General features: G+C 40.4%; 1 protein-coding gene across 1 annotated transcript; it reads right to left on the bottom strand.

The window, feature by feature from the left end:
• Positions 1–15,355: 15,355 nt before the first annotated feature.
• Positions 15,356–16,300, bottom strand: LOC113905017 (olfactory receptor 2AG1-like). Its single transcript, XM_027562057.1, has one exon. The coding sequence runs from the start codon at positions 16,298–16,300 to the stop codon at positions 15,356–15,358; it is 945 nt and encodes a 314-aa protein (XP_027417858.1).
• Positions 16,301–20,427: the final 4,127 nt, after the last annotated feature.

Genomic DNA, 20,427 nt, shown 5'->3' with positions numbered 1-20,427 from the left:
GAAAGTGAAAAGGGAAAGTGAAGTCGCTCGGTCGTGTCCGACTCTTAGAGACCTCATGGACTGCAGCCTACCAAGCTCCTCCATCCACGGGATTTTCCAGGCAAGAGTACTGGAGTGGGGTGCCATTGCCTTTTCCATCTGCTTCTGTTAGGTCCATACCATTTCTGTCCTTTATTGTGCCCATTGGCATGAAATGTTCTCTTGGTATTGTTGTAGCCATGCGTTCTGGGAAACAAACTCACTTAGAAGGACAATGCAGATAGTGGAGTGCAGTTTATTATACCAGCGGGCTCAAGGCAGAGTGTCCTCTTAGCCAAGGACCCTGACCAGTTTTTGTGAAAACCTTATATACCCTAAGTGTACATGCTCAAACCCACCTCCCTAAATTCTCTGAAACTAGTCTGAACAAAGGAAAAGAAAGGTTCAATCAAAGTTAACCTGTGATTCGTATGCCTTAAGCCACGTAGTTAACAGTGGGCAATTATCAATAGGCTTGTGGTCATACCCCAATAAGCATAATAGAATTTATGATTCTATTCAGTTACATAGATAATTAGGGTATTATTTTAGGCGACAGAGAGTCTAGGTACCAGCCCTGGGGCTCTTCAACCTGGGGGCTCTGATTTTCCAGTTTGTATGTCATTTCCATAGATACAGGACATATAGCTTAAATTCCATGGTCCAGCTCAAAATGGAGGCCTGCATTCAAGATGGAACCTGTTCTGTCTGTTTCCTCCTTCAGTATCTCTGATTTGCTTGAAGAGATCTCTAGTCTTTCCCATTCTATTGTACCCTCTATTTCTTTGCATTGATCACTGAGGAAGGCTTTCGTATCCCTCCTTGCTATTCTTTGGAACTCTGCATTCAAATGGGTATATCTTTCCTTTTCTCCTTTGCCTTTCTCTTTTTTTCTTTTCATAGCTATTTGTAAGTCCTCCTCAGAAAACCATTTTGCCTTTTTGCACTTCTTTTTTTGGGGGATGATCTTGATCCCTGCCTCCTGTACAATGTTATGAGCCCCCATCCATAGTTCTTCAGACACTCTGTCTATCAGATCTAATCCCTTGAATCTATTTGCCATTTCCACTATATAATCATAAGGGATTTGATTTAGGTCATACCTGAATGGTCTAGTGGTTTTCCCTACTTTCTTTAATTTCAGTCTGAATTTGGCAATAAGGAGTTCATGATCTGAGCCACCATCAGCTCCCGGTCTTGCTTTTGCTGACTAGATAGAGCTTCTCCATCTTTGGCTGCAAAGAATATAATCAATCTGATTTCGTTGTTGACTATCTGGTGATGTCCACCCGTAGAGTCCTCTCTTGTGTTGTTGGAAGAGGGTGTTTGCTATGACCAGTGCATTCTCTTGGCAAAACTCGATTAGCCTTTGCCCTACTTCATTCTGTACTCCAAGGCCAAATTTGCCTCTTACTCCAGGTATTTCTTACCTTCCTACTTTTGCATTCCAGTCCCCTATAATGAAAAGGATATCTTTTGGGGGTGTTAGTTCTAGAAGGTCTTGTAGGTCTTCATAGAATCATTCAACTTCAGCTTCTTCAGCATTACTGGTCCCAGCATAGACTTGGATTATTGTGATACTGAATGGTTTGCCTTGGAAACGAACAGAGATCATTCTGTCGTTTTTGAGATTGCATCCAAATACTGCATTTTGGACTCTTTTGTTGACTGTGATGGCTACTCCATTTCTTCTAAGGGATTCTTGCCCACAGTAGTAGGCAAGAATCACCAGTAGGATTCATGGTCATCTTAGTTAAATTCACCCATTCCAGTCCATTTTAGCTTGCTGATTCCTATGTTGACGTTCACTCTTGCCATCTCCTGTTTGACCACTTCCAATTTGCCTTGATTCATGGACCTGACATTCCAGGTTCCTATGCAATATTGCTCTTTACAGCATCAGGCTTTACTTCTGTCACCCATCACATCCACAACTGAGTGTTGTTTTTGTTCTCGATCTGTCTCTTCATTCTTCCTGGAGTTATTTCTCCACTGATCTCCAGTAGCATATAGGGCACCTGCCAACCTGGGGAGTTCACCTTTCAGTGTCCTATCCTTTTGCCTTTTCATACTATTAATGGGGTTCTCAAGGCAAGAATACTGAAGTGGTTGGCCATTCCCTTCTCCAGTGGACCACGTTTGGTCAGAACTCTCCACCATGATCCATCTTGAGTGTTGCTACATGGCATGGCTCATAGTTTCACTGAGTTAGACAAGGCTGTGGCCCATGTGATCAGATTAGTTAGTTTCCTGTGACTCTGGTTTTTAGTCTGTCTGCCCTCTGATTGAGAAGGATAAGAGGCTTATGGAAGCTTTCTGATGGTAGAGACTGACTGAGGGAGAGTTCAGGTCAGATCAGTCGCTCAGTCGTGACCAACTCTTTGCCACCTCATGAACTGCAGCACGCCAGGCCTCCCTGTCCATCACCAACTCCCAGAGTTCACTCAAACTCATGTCCATCGAGTTGGTGATGTCATCCAGCCATCTCATCCTCTGTCGTCCCCTTCTTCTCCTGCTCCCAATCCCTCCCAGCATCGGAGTCTTTTCCAATGAGTCAACTCTTTGCATGAGGTGGCCAAAGTACCAGAGTTGCAGCTTTAGCAACATTCCTTCCAAAGAAAACCCAGGACTGATCTCTTTTAGAATGGACTGGTTGGACCTCCTTGCAGTCCAAGGGACTCTCAAGAGTCTTCTCCAGCACCACAGTTCAAAAGTGCTCAGCTTTCTTCACAGTCCAACACTCACATCCATACATGACCACTGAGAAAACCACATGCTTCAATAGACGGACTTTTGTTGGCAATGTAATGTCTCTGCTTTTCAATAAGCTATCTAGGTTGGTCATAACTTTCCTTCCAAGGAGTAAGCATCTTTTAATTTCATGGCTGCAATCATCACCTGCAGTGATTTTGGAGCCCCCCAAAAATAAAGTCTGACACTGTTTCCCCATCTATTTCCCATGAAGCAATGGGACCAGATGCCATGATGTTAGTTTTCTGAATGTTGAGTTTTAAGCCAACTTTTTCACTCTCCTCTTGGCTTTTTAGTTCCTCTTCACTTTTTGCCATAAGGGTGGTGTCATCTGCACATCTGAGGTTATTGATACTTGTCCCAGAAATCTTGATTCCAGCTTGGGCTTCTTCCAGCCCAGTGTTTCTCATGATGTACTCTGCGTATAAGTTAAATAAGCAGGGTGACAATATACAGCCTTGACGTACTCCTTTCCTGATTTGGAACCAGTCTATTGTTCCATGTCCAGTTCTAACTGTTGCTTCCTAATCTGCATATAGGTTTCTCAAGAGGTAGGTCTGGTGGTCTAGTATTCCCATCTCTTTCAGAATTTTCCACAATTTATTGTGATCCACACAGTCGAAGGCTTTGGCATTGTCAATAAAGCAGAAATAGATGTTTTTGGAACTCTCTTGCTTTTTTGATGATCCAGCAGATGTTGGCAATTTGATCTCTGGTTCCTTTGCCTTTTCTAAAATCAGCTTGAACATCTGGAAGTGCACAATTCACGTATTGCTGAAGCCTGGCTTGGAGAATTTTGAGCATTACATTACTAGCGTGTGAGATGAGTGCAATTGTGTGGTAGTTTGAGCATTCTTTGGCATTGCCTTTCTTTGGGATTGGAATGAAAACTGACCTTTTCCAGTCCTGTGGCCACTGCTGAGGTTTCCAAATTTGCAGGCATATTGAGTTCAGCACTTTCACAGCATCACCTTTCAGGATTTGAAGTAGCTCAACTGGAATTCTATCACCTCCTCTAGCTTCATTCATAGTGATGCTTTCTAAGGCCCACTTGACTTCACATTCCAGGATGTCTGGCTCTAGGTCAATGATCACACCATCGTGATTACCTTGGTCATGAAGCTCTTTTTTCTACAGTTCTTCTGTGTATTCTTGCCACCTCTTCTTAATATCTTCTGCTTCTGTTAGGTCCATACCATTTCTGTCCTTTATCGAGCCCATCTTTGCATGAAATGTTCCTTTGGTATCTCTAATGTTCTTTAAGAGATCTCTAATCTTTCCCATTCTGTTTTTTCCTCTATTTCTTTGCACTGATCGCTGAAAAAGACTTTCTTATCTCTTCTTGCTATTCTTTGAAACTCCGCATTCAGATGTTTATATCTTTCCTTTTCTCCTTTGCTTTTCACTTCTCTTCTTTTCACAGCTATTTGTAAGGCCTCCCCAGACCGCCATTTTGCTTTTTCACATTTCTTTTCCATGGGGATGGTCTTGATCCTTGTCTCCTGTACGATGTCACGAACCTCTGTCCATAGTTCATCAGGCACTCTATCTATCAGATCTAGTCCCTTAAATCTATTTCTTGCTTCCACTATATAATAATAAGGGATTTGATTTAGGTCATACCTGAATGGTCTAGTGGTTTTCCCTACTTTCTTCAATTTCAGTCTGAATTTGGCAATAAGGAGTTCATGATCTGAGCCACAGTCAGCTCCTGGTCTTGTTTTTGCTGACTGTATAGAGCTTCTCCATCTTTGGCTGCAAAGAATATAATCAATCTGATTTTGTTTTTGACCATCTGGTGATGGCTATGTGTAGAGTCTTCTCTTGTGTTGTTGGAAGAGGGTGTTTGCTATGACCAGTGCATTTTCTTGGCAAAACTCTATTAGCCTTAGCCCTGCTTCATTCCATATTCCAAGGCCAAACTTGCCTGTTACTCCAGGTGTTTTTTGACTTCCTACTTTTGCATTCCAGTCCCCTATAATGAAAAAGACATCTTTTTTGGGTGTTAGCTCTAAACGGTATTGTAGGTCTTCATAAAACCGTTCAACTTCTGTTTCTTCAGCGTTATTGGCTGGGGCATAGACTTGGATTACTGTGATATTGAATGGTTTGCTTTGGAAACGAACAGAGATCATTCTGTCATTTTTGAGATTGCATCCAAGTACTGCATTTCGGACTCCTTTTTTGACCATAATGGCTACTCCATTTCTTCTAAGGGATTCCTGCCAGCAGTAGTAGATATAATGGTCATCTGAGTTAAATTTACCCATTCCAGTCCATTTTAGTTCACTGATTCCTAGAATGTCGACATTCACTCTTGCCATCTCCTGTTTGACCACTTCCAATTTGCCTTGATGCATGGATCCTTGATTCATGGACCCTTCCAGGTTCCTTGCAATATTGCTTTTTACAGCATCGGACCTTGCTTCTGTCACCAGTCACATCCACAACTGGGTATTGTTTTTGCTTTGGCTCCATCCTTCATTCTTTCTGGAGTTATTCCTCCACTGATCTCCAGTAGCATATTGGGCACCTACTGACCTGGGGAGTTCCTCTTTCAGTATCCTATCCTTTTGCCTTTTCATACTGTTCATGGGGTTCTCAAGGCAAGAATACTGAAGTGGTTGGCCATTCCCTTCTCCAGTGGACCACATTCTGTCCAATCTCTGCACCATGACCGGCCCGTCTTGGGTGGCCCCATAGGGCATGGCTTAGTGTTGAGTTAGACAAGACTGTGGTCCATGTGATTAGATTGACTAGTTTTCTTTGATTATGGTTTCAATGTGTCTGCCCTCTGATGCCCTCTCGCAATACCTACCATCTTACTTGGTTTCTCTTACCTTGGACGTGGGGTATCTCTTCACAGCTGCTCCAGCAAAGTGCAGCCGCTGCTCCTTACCTTGAACAAGGGGTATCTCCTCACTGCCGCCCCTTCTGACCTTGAACATGGAGTAGCTCCTCCATGTTCTGAGGGGGAAACTGGGTCTTATTCTGATGGGCAGGGCCAGGCTCACTAAATCTTTAATCCAATTTTCTATTGATGGGTGAGGTTGTTTTCCTTCCCTGTTATTTACCCGGGGCCAAACTGTAGTGGAGGCAGTGAAGATAATGGTGACCTCCTTCAAAAGGTCCCATACACGCTCTGCTACACTCCATGCCCCCAACTCTGCAGCAGGCCACTGCTGACCCATGCCTCTGCTAGACACTCCTGGGAACCCATGGGCAAGTCTGGGTCAGTCTCTTGTGTGGTCACTGCTCCTTTCTCCTGGGTCCTGGTGCCCACAGAGTTCTGTCTGTTCCCTCCAAAAGTCTGTTTCCCCGGTCCTGTGTAAGTTCTGGTGGCTCTATGCTGGGGTTAATGGCAACCTCCTCCAAGAGTGCTTATGTCATACCCAGGTCTGTGGCACCCAAAGCCCCTGCCCCTGTGGCAGGCCACTGCTAGCCTGTACCTCCACAGGAGACATTCCAACACAGTTCTGTCTCAGTCTCTGTGGGATCTCTGGGTCCTGGTGTGCACAAGATTTATTTGAGCCCTCTGAGCGTCTCTGTCACGTATGGGGTTTGATTCTAAATGTGTTTTTGCCCCTCTTACCATCTTGCTGGGGCTACTCCTTTGCCTTTGGACATGGGATATCTTTTCTCAGCCGCCGCTCCAGTGCTGTGCTGTATAATCACTTCCACTGTATCATAAGGGCTTCCCTGATAGCTCAGTTGGTAAAGAATCCGCCTGCAATGCACGAACCTCGATTCAATTGCTGGGTCGAGAAGACCCACTGGAGAAGGGATAGGCTACCCACTCCAATATTCTTGGGCTTCCCTTGTGGCTCAGCTGGTAAAGAATCTCCTTGACATGCGGGAGACCTGGCTTCAATCCCTGGGTTAGGAAGATCCCCTGGAGAAGGGAAAGGCTACCCAGTCCAGTATTCTGGCCTCAAGAATTCTATCGATTGTACAGTCCATGGGGTCACAAAGAGTTGGACACAACCAGTCCCATCACTTCATGACAAATAGATGGGAAAACAATGGAAACAGTGACAGACTTTATTTTGGGGGGCTCCAAAATCACTGCAGATGGTGACTGCAGCCATGAAATTAAAAGATGCTTACTCCTTGGAAGAAAAGTTATAACCAACCTAGACAGTATATTAAGAAGCAGAGACATTACTTTACCAACAAAGGTCCATCTAGTCAAAGCTGTGGTTTTACCAGTAGTCATGTATGGATGTGAGAGTTGGGTTATTAAGAAAGCTGAGAGCTGAAGAATTGATGTTTTTGAACTGTGGTGTTGGAGAAGACTCTTGAGAGTCCCTTGGAAAGCAAGGAGATCCAATCAGTCCCTCCTAAAGAAATTAGTCCTGAATATTCATTGGAAGGACTGATGCTGAAGCTGAAACTCCAATACTTTCGCCATCTGATGCAAAGAACTGACTCATTGGAAAAAATCCTGATTCTGGGAAAGATTTAAGGTGGGAGAAGGGGATGACAGAGGGTGAGATGGTTGGATGGCATCACCAACTCAATGGACGTGAGTTTGAGCAAGCTCCAGGAGTTGGTGATGGACAGGAAGCCTGGTGTGCTGCAGTCCATGGGTTGCAAAGGTCAGACACGACTGAGCAACTGAACTGAACTGACTGAACATTAAATCCCTTTTCAAAGCAGATAGGATATAAATAAAAATTTTTAAATTCACAGAAAAAAATCAAGACGACAGGGGACTTTTTTCTATTGGTACTTAAAGAAGGCTGTACAAGAAGAATATTAAAAATTTTATTCAATTATTTCTTACTTTTTAAATTTTTATTAAGGCACAAATTTTTACCCAATAAAATCTGCCTCTTTTTGTATACAGTTCTGCAATTTTTGACAAATGTATATAATAGCATATGTAAAAAGGGAAAGTGAAAGTGTTAGTCTGTCAGTCTTGTCCAACTCTTTAAGACCCTTTGGACTGTACCTCACCAGGCTCCTCTGTCCATGGGATTCTCCAGCCAAGAATACTCGAGTGGGTTGGCATGTGTTCCTCTAGGGGTTGTCCTGAGACAGGAATCAATCCCACATCTCTTGAGTCTTCTGCAGTGCAGGTGGTTTCTTTACCTGCTGAGCCATCAGAGAAGCCCATAATAGAATATAACCACCACCAAAACCAAGATATAAAAGTTGCCTCAATGCTGCAAATTCTCTGGTGCCTTTTGATAATCATCCCATGCTCATCCAAGCCCTTGGGAACTCTCTGATGTATTTAGAGTCTCTCCTATTTTTTCCCTACATGTCATATGAATGGTATCGGATACTTTGAGTATTGCTTCTGTCACTTAGCATAATATGTTTTAGATTCATTCAAATTCTGCCATCTATTAATAGTCTGTTCTCATTTTTTGCTGAGTAACATCCAGTTGTGTGGCTTTATCATAGTTTCTTTATCCATTCACCAGTTAAAGGACATTTTTGTTGTTTCTGGTTATTGTTGTTAGTGGAAAAAGCCATTATAAACATTCATGTATAGGTTTTTGAGTGACTATAAACTGTTATTCACTTGGGTAAGTCCCTTGTAGTAAACTTGCTCTGTTGTGTGTTAAGTATGTGTTTAATTTGATTAAAAACTGTCCATCTGTTTTCTGTAGTGACTGAACAATTTTATTCTCATTTTGCATTTTTAAGCTATAAAATATGGGTTTTTAAATTAAAAATGAAGCGCATGTTGCCTGAAGTTTTAAATTTCATATCTCCCTAATTAGTATTTAAAGATAAAATGAAGAGTTTTGGAGAATGAGCAGGATTATTCATGCAAGTAAAAAGAAGGTGCAATTCAAGAGAGAAAGTCATACAGGGACACACACATACACTTAGGCCTGGAGACTGAGAACCTTAATGATAGTTAAGTCCTGTCTAGTTAGCATTCTGAAACTATTTACAATTATTTAATTTTTTCTGAGATATGTGGACTATAAAGATATACTGTATCTCCTATGGAATATAGATTTTAATCTCTAAGCCCTTTGAGGCTCATTGGTAATCACAGGTAACGATTCTAAAATTCACATTTTACACTTTTATAAAATATATACTATTATTTCTTTGTCAGAACAGATGAGACATATACCTCCGTCACTCTTGATACGCATGACTACAATGAGGTAGGGAAGGGAGGTGCTGTTGGCTGTAGAGGGGAGCCTGATTACAGTGATATGAGTTGTGAATGGTAGAGGAGGACCAGAAGGTGTAGGTACGGTGAAGTCTTTTAAGATGATTTGCTCTGAGGAATGGGGTAGTACTAGACCAGTACTAGAGACACCCTCTACCACTATACTTACAAGAAGAAAATACATAGTCAAGCAGTTATAAATAATAGTAATAATAAATGCAAAATAGGTAAAGATTATTAGGAATGCTAACAGGAAAATCAGCTATTTAGAAAACAACTAATTTAAAGTTTCACTATCCATAATGTATTTAAATAATATCAGAGAGATTAAAGTTTATTAAGCACATCTAAAGATTTATGGCAATATTATCTGAATTAAAAATGGAAATTGTAAGGGTACTATCACCTATAAAATACAAAGGAAAAAATGAATCCGTGACATTTTGTAAATGTTGTAACACTTCCCTATCCAACATATCCTACTACATATGTAATAAACTGAAAATAAATGTTTCCACGTATATAACTGCCAAATTGTCTAGGACCTTCCCTGACTTCACTGGTGGCTTAGATGGTAAAGTGTCTGCCTACAATGCAGGAGACCCGGGTTCGATCCCTGGGTCACGAAGATCCCCTGGAGAAGGAAAGGGCAATCCACTCCAGTACTATTGCCTGGAAAATCCCATGGACAGAGGAGCCTGGTAGGCTACAGTCCATGGGGTCGCAGAGTCGGACACGACTGAAGAACTTCACTTTGTCTATATAGGGCTACAGAAAAATCATTAGAATAAAACAAAATAAATACTATAAGTGAAAACACCTGTTACTTTTTGTTTATGTGCTTAATAAATTATCAAAGGGAGTTTATATAAGACAGGATGGAAAGAGTACAATGAGGCAGAGACTCTCACAAAATGCTAGCCGGCATGCAAAAGGTCTCTAACTTTCTCATAAACAGTTAGCTCTTTAAAATAAGAATTTCAAATAGTTTCTTTGCTTATATTCCATTTTTTACCCTTCAAGAATTTGACCTCACTTAAAATATACCCTTACGTAGAAAATTTGAAGGGAAAAAATTAAATGTAAGGAAATCCCTAAATACATTATAGAGGATTCATATGATGCTATTATGTAGTCATTTGAAATGAAGTTTTATCAAGACTATTTATTAGATATTCATATAACAGTTAGCATGGTTTAAGAACTATTTGCGAGGCACAGGTCTAAGTGCATTATCATCTTATTCAAGTCACCCTAAAACACGAGATCATCATGAGTCTTATTATTATCACTGCTTTTCAGAGGAACAAAATGAAAAATGAATGGTTTAATTTCTGTTCAAAGATACACAGGTATACATGGTGAGCAGAGATTAAACTCAGAACTCTGGCCACCTACCTCCCTAAGCCCCCCAGCCCTACACTATAATGTCCTCTCTCCAAAGGAAGAAACTTCACCAAATTTCAAGCAAAAAAAAAGCAAAACTTTGGCCAAAATGTACATAGCTATTCAGTAAACTGCATATAGATAAGCAAAAATGAATAGAAAACCTTATAGGTTTTCTCTTTCTCAATTTCTGAATTTCCTGTTTATATAATGAACTTGGACTAGTTCCATAGATTATTAGCTTTTATATTATCATTGATCTTAATACACCAAGTAATTTAAGACAGCTTCTGAAAAGAAAATATTTCTGAGTTTTAAAAAAGCACTACCTCCCCAAATAATTTCAATTAGGTGAGCCAGGAAAGTTCACAGTTTTTATTATAAATATTTCCACACAGGTAAATCAAATGATACAAATAAAGCATATCTAAATTAGCATAAGGTGCATTATAATGATAGCTTTCCTTTCCTGTGGACACAAACAAAGAAATATACTCACCATACAATTGTTATGATTTTTTTAAATTTTAATTTAATTTTTAAACTTTACAATATTGTATTAGTTTTGCCAAATATCAAAATGAATCCACCACAGGTATACCTGTGTTACCCATCCTGAACCCTCCTCCCTCCTCCCTCCCCATACCCTCCCTCTGGGTCATCCCAGTGCACCAGCCCCAAGCATCCAGTATCGTGCATCAAACCTGGACTGGCGACTCATTTCATACATGATATTATACATGTTTCAATGCTATTCTCCCAAATCTCCCCACCCTCTCCCTCTCCCACAGAGTCCATAACACTGATCTATACATCAGTGTCTCTTTTGCTGTCTCGTACACAGGGTTATTGTTTCCATCTTTCTAAATTCCATATATATGCGTTAGTACACTGTATTCGTGTTTTTCTTTCTGGCTTACTTCACTCTGTATAATAGGTTCCAGTTTCATCCATCTCATTAGAACTGATTCAAATGTATTCTTTTTAATGGCTGAGTAATACTCCATTGTGTATATGTACCACAGCTTTCTTATCCATTCATCTGATGATGGACATCTAGGTTGCTTCCATGTCCTGGCTATTATAAACAGTGCTGCAATGAACATTGGGGTACACATGTCTCTTTCCCTTCTGGTTTCCTCAGTGTGTATGCCCAGCAGTGGGATTGCTGGATCATAAGGCAGTTCTATTTCCAGTTTTTTAAGGAATCTCCACCCTGTTCTCCATAGTGGCTGTACTAGTTTGCATTCCCACCAACAGTGTAAGAGAGTTCCCTTTTCTCCACACCCTCTCCAGCATTTATTGCTTGTAGACTTACGGATTGCAGCCATTCTGACTGGCATGAAATGGTACCACATAGTGGTTTTGATTTGCATTTCTCTGATAATGAGTGATGTTGAGCATCTTTTCATGTGTTTGTTAGCCATCTGTATGTCTTCTTTGGAGAAATGTCTATTTAGTTCTTTGGCCCATTTTTTGATTGGGTCATTTATTTTTCTGTAGCTGAGCTGTAGGAGTTGCTTGTATATTTTTGAGATTAGTTGTTTGTCAGTTGCTTCATTTGCTATTATTTTCTCCCATTCTGAAGGCTGCCTTTTCACCTTTCTAATAGTTTCCTTTGTTGTGCAGAAGCTTTTAAGTTTTTAGGTTCCATTTGTTTATTTTTGCTTTTATTTCCAATATCCTGGGAGGTGGGTCATAGAGGATCCTGCTGTGATGTATGTCGGAGAGTGTTTTGCCTATGTTCTCCTCTAGGAGTTTTATAGTTTCTGGTCTTACGTTGAGATCTTTAATCCATTTTGAGTTTATTTTTCTGTATGGTGTTAGAAAGTGCTCTAGTTTCATTCTTTTACAAGTGGTTGACCAGTTTTCCCAGCACCACTTGTTAAAGAGATTGTCTTTAATCCATTGTATATTCTTGCCTCCTTTGTCAAAGATAAGGTGTTCATATGAGCGTGGATTTATCTGTGGGCTTTCTATTTTATTCCATTGATCAATATTTCTGTCTTTGTGCCAGTACCATACTGTCTTGATAACTGTGGCTTTGTAATAGAGCCTGAAGTCAGGTAGGTTGATTCCTCCAGTTCCATTCTTCTTTCTCAAGATAGCTTTGGCTATTCACGGTTTTTTGTATTTCCATATAAATTGTGAAATTATTTGTTCTAGCTCTGTGAAGAATACCATTGGTAGCTTGATAGGGATTGCATTGAATCTATAAATTGCTTTGGGTAGTATACTCATTTTCACTATATTGATTCTTCCAATCCATGAACATGGTATATTTCTCCATCTATTAGTGTCCTCTTTGATTTCTTTCACCAGTGTTTTATAGTTTTCTATATATAAGTCTTTAGTTTCTTTAGGTAGATATATGCCTAAGTATTTTATTCTTTCCGTTGAAATGGTTAATGGAATTGTTTCCTTAATTTCTCTTTCAGTTTTCTCATTATTAGTGTATAGGAATGCAAGGGATTTCTGTGTGTTGATTTTATATCCTGCAACTTTACTATAATCGTTGATTAGTTCTAGTAATTTTCTGGTGGAGTCTTCAGGGTTTTCTATGTAGAGGATCATGTCATCTGTAAACAGTGAGAGTTTTACTTCTTCTTTTCCCATTTGGATTCCTTTTATCTCTTTTTCTGCTCTGATTGCTGTGGCCAAAACTTCCAAAACTATGTTGAATAGTAATGGTGAAAGTGGGCACCCTTGTCTTGTTCCTGAGGAACAAGACTTTAGAGGAAATGCTTTCAATTTTTCACCATTGAGGATAATGTTTGCTGTGGGTTTGTCGTATATAGCTTTTATTATGTCGAGGTAAGTTCCTTTTATTCCTGTTTTCTGGAGAGTTTTTATCATAAATGGATGTTGAATTTTGTCAAAGGCTTTCTCTGCATCTATTGAGATAATCATATGGTTTTTATTTTTCAATTTGTTAATATGGTGTATTACATTGATTGATTTGCAGATATTGAAGAATCCTTGCATCCCTGAGATAAAGCCCACTTGGTCATGGTGTATGATCTTTTTAGTGTCTTGTTGGATTCTGATTGCTAGAATTTTGTTAAGAATTTTTGCATCTATGTTCATCAGTGATATTGGCCTGTAGTTTTCTTTTTTTGTGGGATCTTTGTCAGGTTTTGGTATTAGGGTGATGGTGGCCTCATAGAATGAGTTTGGAAGTTTACCTTCCTCTGCAATTTTCTGGAAGACTTTGAGTAGGATAGATGTTAGCTCTTCTCTAAACTTTTGGTAGAATTCAACTGTGAAGCCATCTGGACCTGGGCTTTTGTTTGCTGGAAGATTTCTGATTACAGTTTCAATTTCTGTGCTTGTGATGGGTCTGTTAAGATTTCCTATTTCTTCCTGGTCCAGTTTTGGAAAGTTTTGGAAAGTTGTACTTTTCTAAACGTAAAACCAGAAACTATAAAACTCCTAGAGGAGAACATAGGCAAAACACTCTCCGACATACACCACAGCAGGATCCTCTATGACCCACCTCCCAGAATATTGGAAATAAAAACAAAGATAAACAAATGGGACCTAATTAAACTTAAAAGCTTTTGCACAACAAAGGAAACTATAAGCGAGGTGAAAAGACAGCCTTCAGAATGGGAGAAAATAATAGCAAATGAAGCAACTGACAAACAACTAATCTCAAAAGTACACAAGCAACTCCTACACCTCAATTCCAGAAAAATAAATGACCAAATCAAACAATGGGCCAAAGAACTAAATAAACATTTCTCTAAAGAAGACATACAGATGGCTAACAAACACATGAAAAGATGCTCAACATCACTCATTATCAGAGAAATGCAAATCAAAACCACTATGAGGTACCATTTCACACCAGTCAGAATGGCTGCTATCCAAAAGTCTAGAGAAAAGGGAAGAAAAGGGAACCCTTTTACACTGTTGGTGGGAATGCAAACTAGTACAGCCACTATGGAGAACAGTGTGGAAATTTCTTAAAAAACTGGTAATAGAATTGCCTTATGATCCAGCAATCCCACTGCTGGGCATACACACCAAGGAAACCAGAATTGAAAGAGACACGTGTACCCCAATGTTCATCACAGCACTGTTTATAATAGCCAGGACATAGAAGCAACCTAGATGTCCATCATCAGATGAATGGATAAGAAAGCTGTGGTACATATACACAATGGAGTATTTCTCAGCCATTAAAAAGAATACATTTGAACCAGTTCTTATGAGGTGGATGAAACTGGAGCCTATTATACAGAGTGAAGTAAGCCAGAAAGAAAAACACCAATACTGTATACTAATGCATATATATATGGAATTTAGAAAGATGGTAACAGTAATCCTGTATACAAGACAGCAAAAGAGACACTGTTTTATAGAACAGTCTTTTGGACTCTGTGGGACAGGGAGAGGGTGGGATGATTTGGGAGAATGGCATTGAAACATGTGTAATATCATATATGAAACAAGTCGCCAGTCCAGGTTCGATGCACGATACTGGATGCTTGGGGCTGGTGCACTTGGACGACCCAGAGGGATGGTATGGGGAGGGAGGAGAGAGGAGGGTTCAGGATGGGGAACACATGTATACCTGTGGCGGATTCATTTTGATATATGGCAAAACCAACACAATATTGTAAAGTTAAAAAAAAAAACTCAAGAAAAATACACAACACATAACTCTCACTGCTATTATATTTCCAATGCTCACTTGAAACCTGGGAACTTCCACATTCTGTTTTATTCATTTCTCTACTTTAATTTTCATTTTGTGGTATAAAAATGGCCCATTAGCTTTTCCCACTCTCTCAACATAAGTATTTGTACAAATGTAGTCACAAATTGATTACTCTTTCCAACTAATTGTTTTAACAACCATCTACCTAATAAACAAGAAGCCCAATATGTCTTATGAGGCTACTTCTCTCTACAATTGTCTAAGAATCCAGTCAAATGAGAGCAGCTCTCCTCTGATGTAAGAGGTTATTGGAGTTTGATAAGACTTCTATAAGCTACCATTATCACAGCCACATGATACTTAGTTCCTACCACCTCCACTTGGCAACTCTGTCAGGAGTGTGTCCACAGCATATATCTACCCAGGATTCTTCTTAAGGCCTCCATGACCTCTTTATTCCTCAGGCTGTAGATAAGGGGGTTCAGGGCTGGGGTGACAACCGTGTAGAAGACAGAGACGATGTTGTCTTGCTTGGGACTGTGGAGGGAACTGGGCAGAACATACATGAATGTGGCAGCTCCATAGAACATCCCGACCACTGTCAGGTGGGAAGAGCAGGTGACCAGAGCTTTCTGCCTCCCTTCATTTGAGGGCATGTGGAGCACAGTAAGTAGGATTAGTGTGTAGGAGGCAAGGATAGCAACAAGAGGAGGAATCAAGAAGGTCACACCCATCACATACACCGTGAGTTCATATATGGAAGTATCTGCACAGGCCAACTTCAACAGAGGTGGAATCTCACAGAGCAGGTGGCTGATCTCACGGGCTTTGCAAAAGGGATAGTGCATGGTGTACACAGTATATACAATGGCACTAAGGGTTGCCAAAATCCAGGATGTGGCCACCATGAGCCAGCAGACCCTTGGCCTCATGAGGACCATGTAGTTCAGAGGATGACAAATGGCCACATACCTGTCATAGGCCATGAAGGCCAGTAGGAGGTCCTCTGCACCACCCAGGGTCAGTGCCAGAAACATCTGAAGGGCACAGCCCACAAAGGAGATGGTGTTTTCACTGAGCAGAAAATCCATGAAGGCCTTGGGAGTGACAACAGACGTGAAGAGGAGGTCCATGAGAGAGAGCTGCCCGAGCAGGAGGTACATGGGCACATGGAGTCGGGCATCCATTGTGATGGCCAGGAGCAGAAGGCAATTGCTGGTGAGGGCCAGCATGTACAGGACTGTGACTGTAGCACAGATCAGCTCAGGAGACAAACTGTCATTCAGAATCCCCATCAATATGAAGCCACTTCCCAGACTGGAGTTCCAGTGCTCCATTCTGTGTTGTTTATTTAGTTGCCTAGAACCAAGTAGATTCTAGGTGAATTTTTGTTAAGATGGTTGCAACATTTTGTAACATCAGAGGCCCCACAGAATGACCAATATGAGTCCAATATGGTGATTCCTTTCCCACTGGTAGCTAATTTTATTTCTTGATCTCTGTTTCTTTTAAGTATCTTGAAAAGAACCATCTGAATGGAGAACAAGCATCACGTTAACAGCTAAATATTCAAAGATCACTAGATAAGAATATTATTCAGGATATCAAACCTGAATATGTATCTCCCCAGAAATTCAAATTACCTTTCTCATTGCAATATATCATTATTCAGGTATGCATGCTCTTAATAATTCTTATACCTATGCTTTAGGTATAATGTTTGACTGATGATTTAAGTACCCAGTCACTGTTCTGTGTACCTATTTTGAATATGAAATACTAAAACAAGAGCATCAGTGTGATATCAATAATGTACCTCATTATTTTTTTCCATACACCGTATGTCCACATTGATTTGCAGCCCCCAAAGCTGTAAACAGCCTTATTAGAAGAGCTAAAGTATGCATCTTAGTTCACTGGACCAGCCCTACAGTCTCCATGTGCCAAAGAGGGGAGATAATTTAGATTGTCTGAGACTATGGAATAGTGTGCTTGAGGTGATGTCACTTTCAGAACTTAACCTTTAAAATCAAGGCAAACATAGCTGTTTATTTTATGACATATTATAATAAATGTGACCCTGGGATTACTCAGAAATATGAAAAACATAAGGAATTGATGAGGAAGCTCAGATTGTTTGGGGGAGAAATAGGGAAAATTGTAGGAGAAAAAAGAGCATGTGTTGTATTTGTAACAAGCTCATTAACCTTAGCTTCCCTCTCTTTCACCATTTTGAGTCCCCAAACTACAGAGCCAGGGTATCCAGACTGCACTGAGGACCCCCAGGGGGAGGAAAAAGAGCTCCTGTTCTGAAAGCTACCATGGGTGTGTGGGACTCATTCTCAGAGAGAAGCTTTCTAGAACAGGGACATGAGATTGACAGAAATCAGTCTCACGCATCATGGAAACTGGGCAGATAAATCCAGATTTGAACATATCTTAAAAAGTCTGTAAGTGAAGCATATTTCTAAAACTCACTTTCCTCTATTATGTCATATATTTTGACATTTCCCTAGTTTCCATTGACTTCTACAAAGTCCACAGAATCTTAATAGTAAAGAGGTACTAAAGCATGTCACAAAACTATCATCTGATCTTAAATGGTCCTTCAGAGGCATATATTATAACATAGCTACAAATATTTTTATCAGATGCCAGCAAAGCCTATGAGGTCTAAAGACAGATCTTAATGCTACCACCAGGAAGCAGATACCCTGGTCTGGGATGTAGCATAGCATTTTCCATCAGGCCTCACTGATTCCTCCTCATATTTAGAAAACAAAGAATAGAGGAGTTTGTGATGAGGTATAGAGCCCAAGCACCAGAGAACCTGGAGAACAGAGTAGCTGAAGTTCTTGGGATCTGCACTGGGCTCCATTTCTCAAGTCAAAATTCCTCAAGACTGCCCTCTTCCCTGAAAGTGAGACAATACTCTTACCTGAGGTGGTTAAATGCCAGCTGCCTGACAACATGGACAACCTGGGGATTGTTTGAGGGTCAAAGAAGATGCAGTAGAACACAAGAAGGAAGATGGGACTTTTTCAGCCATATCCAATAGGTTTGATTTTGCTAAGCGATGTTAAAAGTCTGAGGGGTCTGACCAAGGTCGATTAGGACTCCTTCCATTCCTTCAGTTCCTCTACAGGTCTGCTCTGGAAATGCAATACTTGCTGACAGAGCCAACTGAATCCTTCTGACTTGGAGAGCTTCTACAGAACAAGAGTATAGCTGTCCTGTTTTTACACCTGTGGAAAAGTAAAAGAAACTGCTTCTGTCACACAGCTCCTCAAGTAAAAGTTTCATCTATCTATTGTGCATTAGTCAGACAGAGTTCATGGGTACTGACGCTCAGACTTTTATTTACTCTTGCTGGGGTCTGGGAGGAAAAATGAAAGCAGTGGGAATCGGGAGGAAGTAGATATTAGAAGGGCTGCTCAAAGGAGACCGTGCAATGACTGATCTCACTGTCCCCAGGGCCAACACGGAGCCAGGGCCTGTCCTGGGGGAGGCTGCCCAGTTTCCTCATCCCATGATCCCACTCCCTCTGTTCTACCCCTGTGTTTAGAGGGACTTAGCCTAGCCTCTCAGCTGAAATGGCCTTCCCTGGAAAGGCTGGTCCAGGAAACAGGATGGTAATGAGTCCCTTTGGGCCTGTTTCCTGGCCCTGTTTCCTTGTACTTTTCTCTCACTAAATGAGCTTGGAGGCCCTGGGTTTCTACGTCACCTAAGGAAGACACTGATGGCCCATTTCCAAATTACCGACTGAAATGAACAGGAAGAAAAGACCCTTTCGTGGTCAATCAGTCCTCTGCCCCAGATTTAAGGTGGGTTTTGAGGCATCTGTGGGACGTTGCTTCCCACCTTCACCCCCGTGGCCTCACTTATCATCTTCTTAGCCTGGACTATTTAATTCAACATGACTGTGCTCTGTGGAGTCTGTAATTACCCAGTCTTCCCTCCATGACCTTTGGCAATCTGTCTTGTCCTGTACATACGTATGTGTGTTGGTGTTATATTGTGTGCCACAAGTGACATTTGAAGAGAAAGTGTGGGACTTTGTAAACATTGAGCAGGCAATAAAAAAAGTTATCCAGACAGTACTGAATATGGAGAATATCAGTGTTAATGAAAATCTTTAAAATTCTCTCAAAGAAACAAGACAGATTTCCCACTGATAAAGACAGAAGGTAGTGGACTTTTCACTGGAGTCATAGGACAAAAGAGAAATATCTTCAAAAGTGCTGAGGGAACATAACTGCCCGCACCGAGAGTTCTCTGCATGGATAAAAGCATCAGTAGGGAGTGAAAAAAAATTACAAACAAAAGTATAAGGCTTTACCACCAAAGATGCTTGAATATAATAATTTCATCAAGAAGGAAGGTGATGCCTAGGGATGTGTATATATTACAGGGAACAATGATGAACACAGTAATTGGCTCAACAAATGATCTGGCAAGTTTAATTGACAGAATAAATACAATTGTATTTCAAAACTATAACACTAAACTCTTGACAAAAAACAATATGGCAGGGGACTTTTTCTACTGGTACTTAAAGAAGGTCGTAGAAGCAGGATATTAAAAGCTTCATATCCTTCTATTTACAATTATCTTTTCCTATATTTTTTTTAGTTTTACTAAGGTATAGTTTTCATACAGTTAAATTCACCTTTTGTAGTATATAGTGCTGCAAGTTTTCATAAATGTATATTTGTTGTTCAGTCACTAAGTTGTGTCTGACTCTTTTGCGACACCATAGACTGCAGCTTGCCAGGTTTCTCTGTCCAGGGGACTTCCCAAGCAAGAATACTGGAGTGGGTTGCCGTTTCCTTTTCCAAGGGCTTTTCCTGACCCAGGGATCAACCCATATCTCCTGCACTGGCAGATTCTTTGCCACTGAGGCACCAAGGAAGCCCATATATAGTATACAGCCACCACCAAAATCAAGATATAGAAGTTGTATCAACCTCCCAAATTCTCTGGTGTCCTTTGGTAATTATATCCTGCCCTCCACAAGTCCCCTGCCAACTCTGATCTGTTTACCATTGCTACTATTTTTCTTTCTTGCCTTTTCATCATGTCATATGAATGGTATCATACACTTCGAGTATAACTCCTTTCACTTAGTATAATATATTTGAGATTCATCCAAATTCTGCTGATTATTAGAAGCCTGTTCACACTTATTGCTGAGTAGTGTCCATTTGTAAGGATGTATCATAGCTTGCTTTTCTATTCATCAAAGACATGTGTGTGTTCTTTCTGATTTGTGTTGTTTGTGTAAAAAGCCATTACAAACATTCAGGTGCAGATTTTCAAGTGACATAAACTGTTACTCACTTGGGTAAGTATCTTTCAGTGAGCTTGCTCAGTTTTCTGGTAAGTGTTTTTTTTTTTTTTTTTAATTTTATTTTATTTTTAAACTTTACAATATTGTATTGGTTTTGCCAAATATAGAAATGAA

The sequence above is a fragment of the Bos indicus x Bos taurus genome, chromosome 15 (assembly GCF_003369695.1).
Source record: "Bos indicus x Bos taurus breed Angus x Brahman F1 hybrid chromosome 15, Bos_hybrid_MaternalHap_v2.0, whole genome shotgun sequence".
In the NCBI taxonomy this organism is placed as follows: Eukaryota; Metazoa; Chordata; class Mammalia; order Artiodactyla; family Bovidae; genus Bos; species Bos indicus x Bos taurus.
This window is presented reverse-complemented; position numbering and strand designations above follow the sequence as displayed.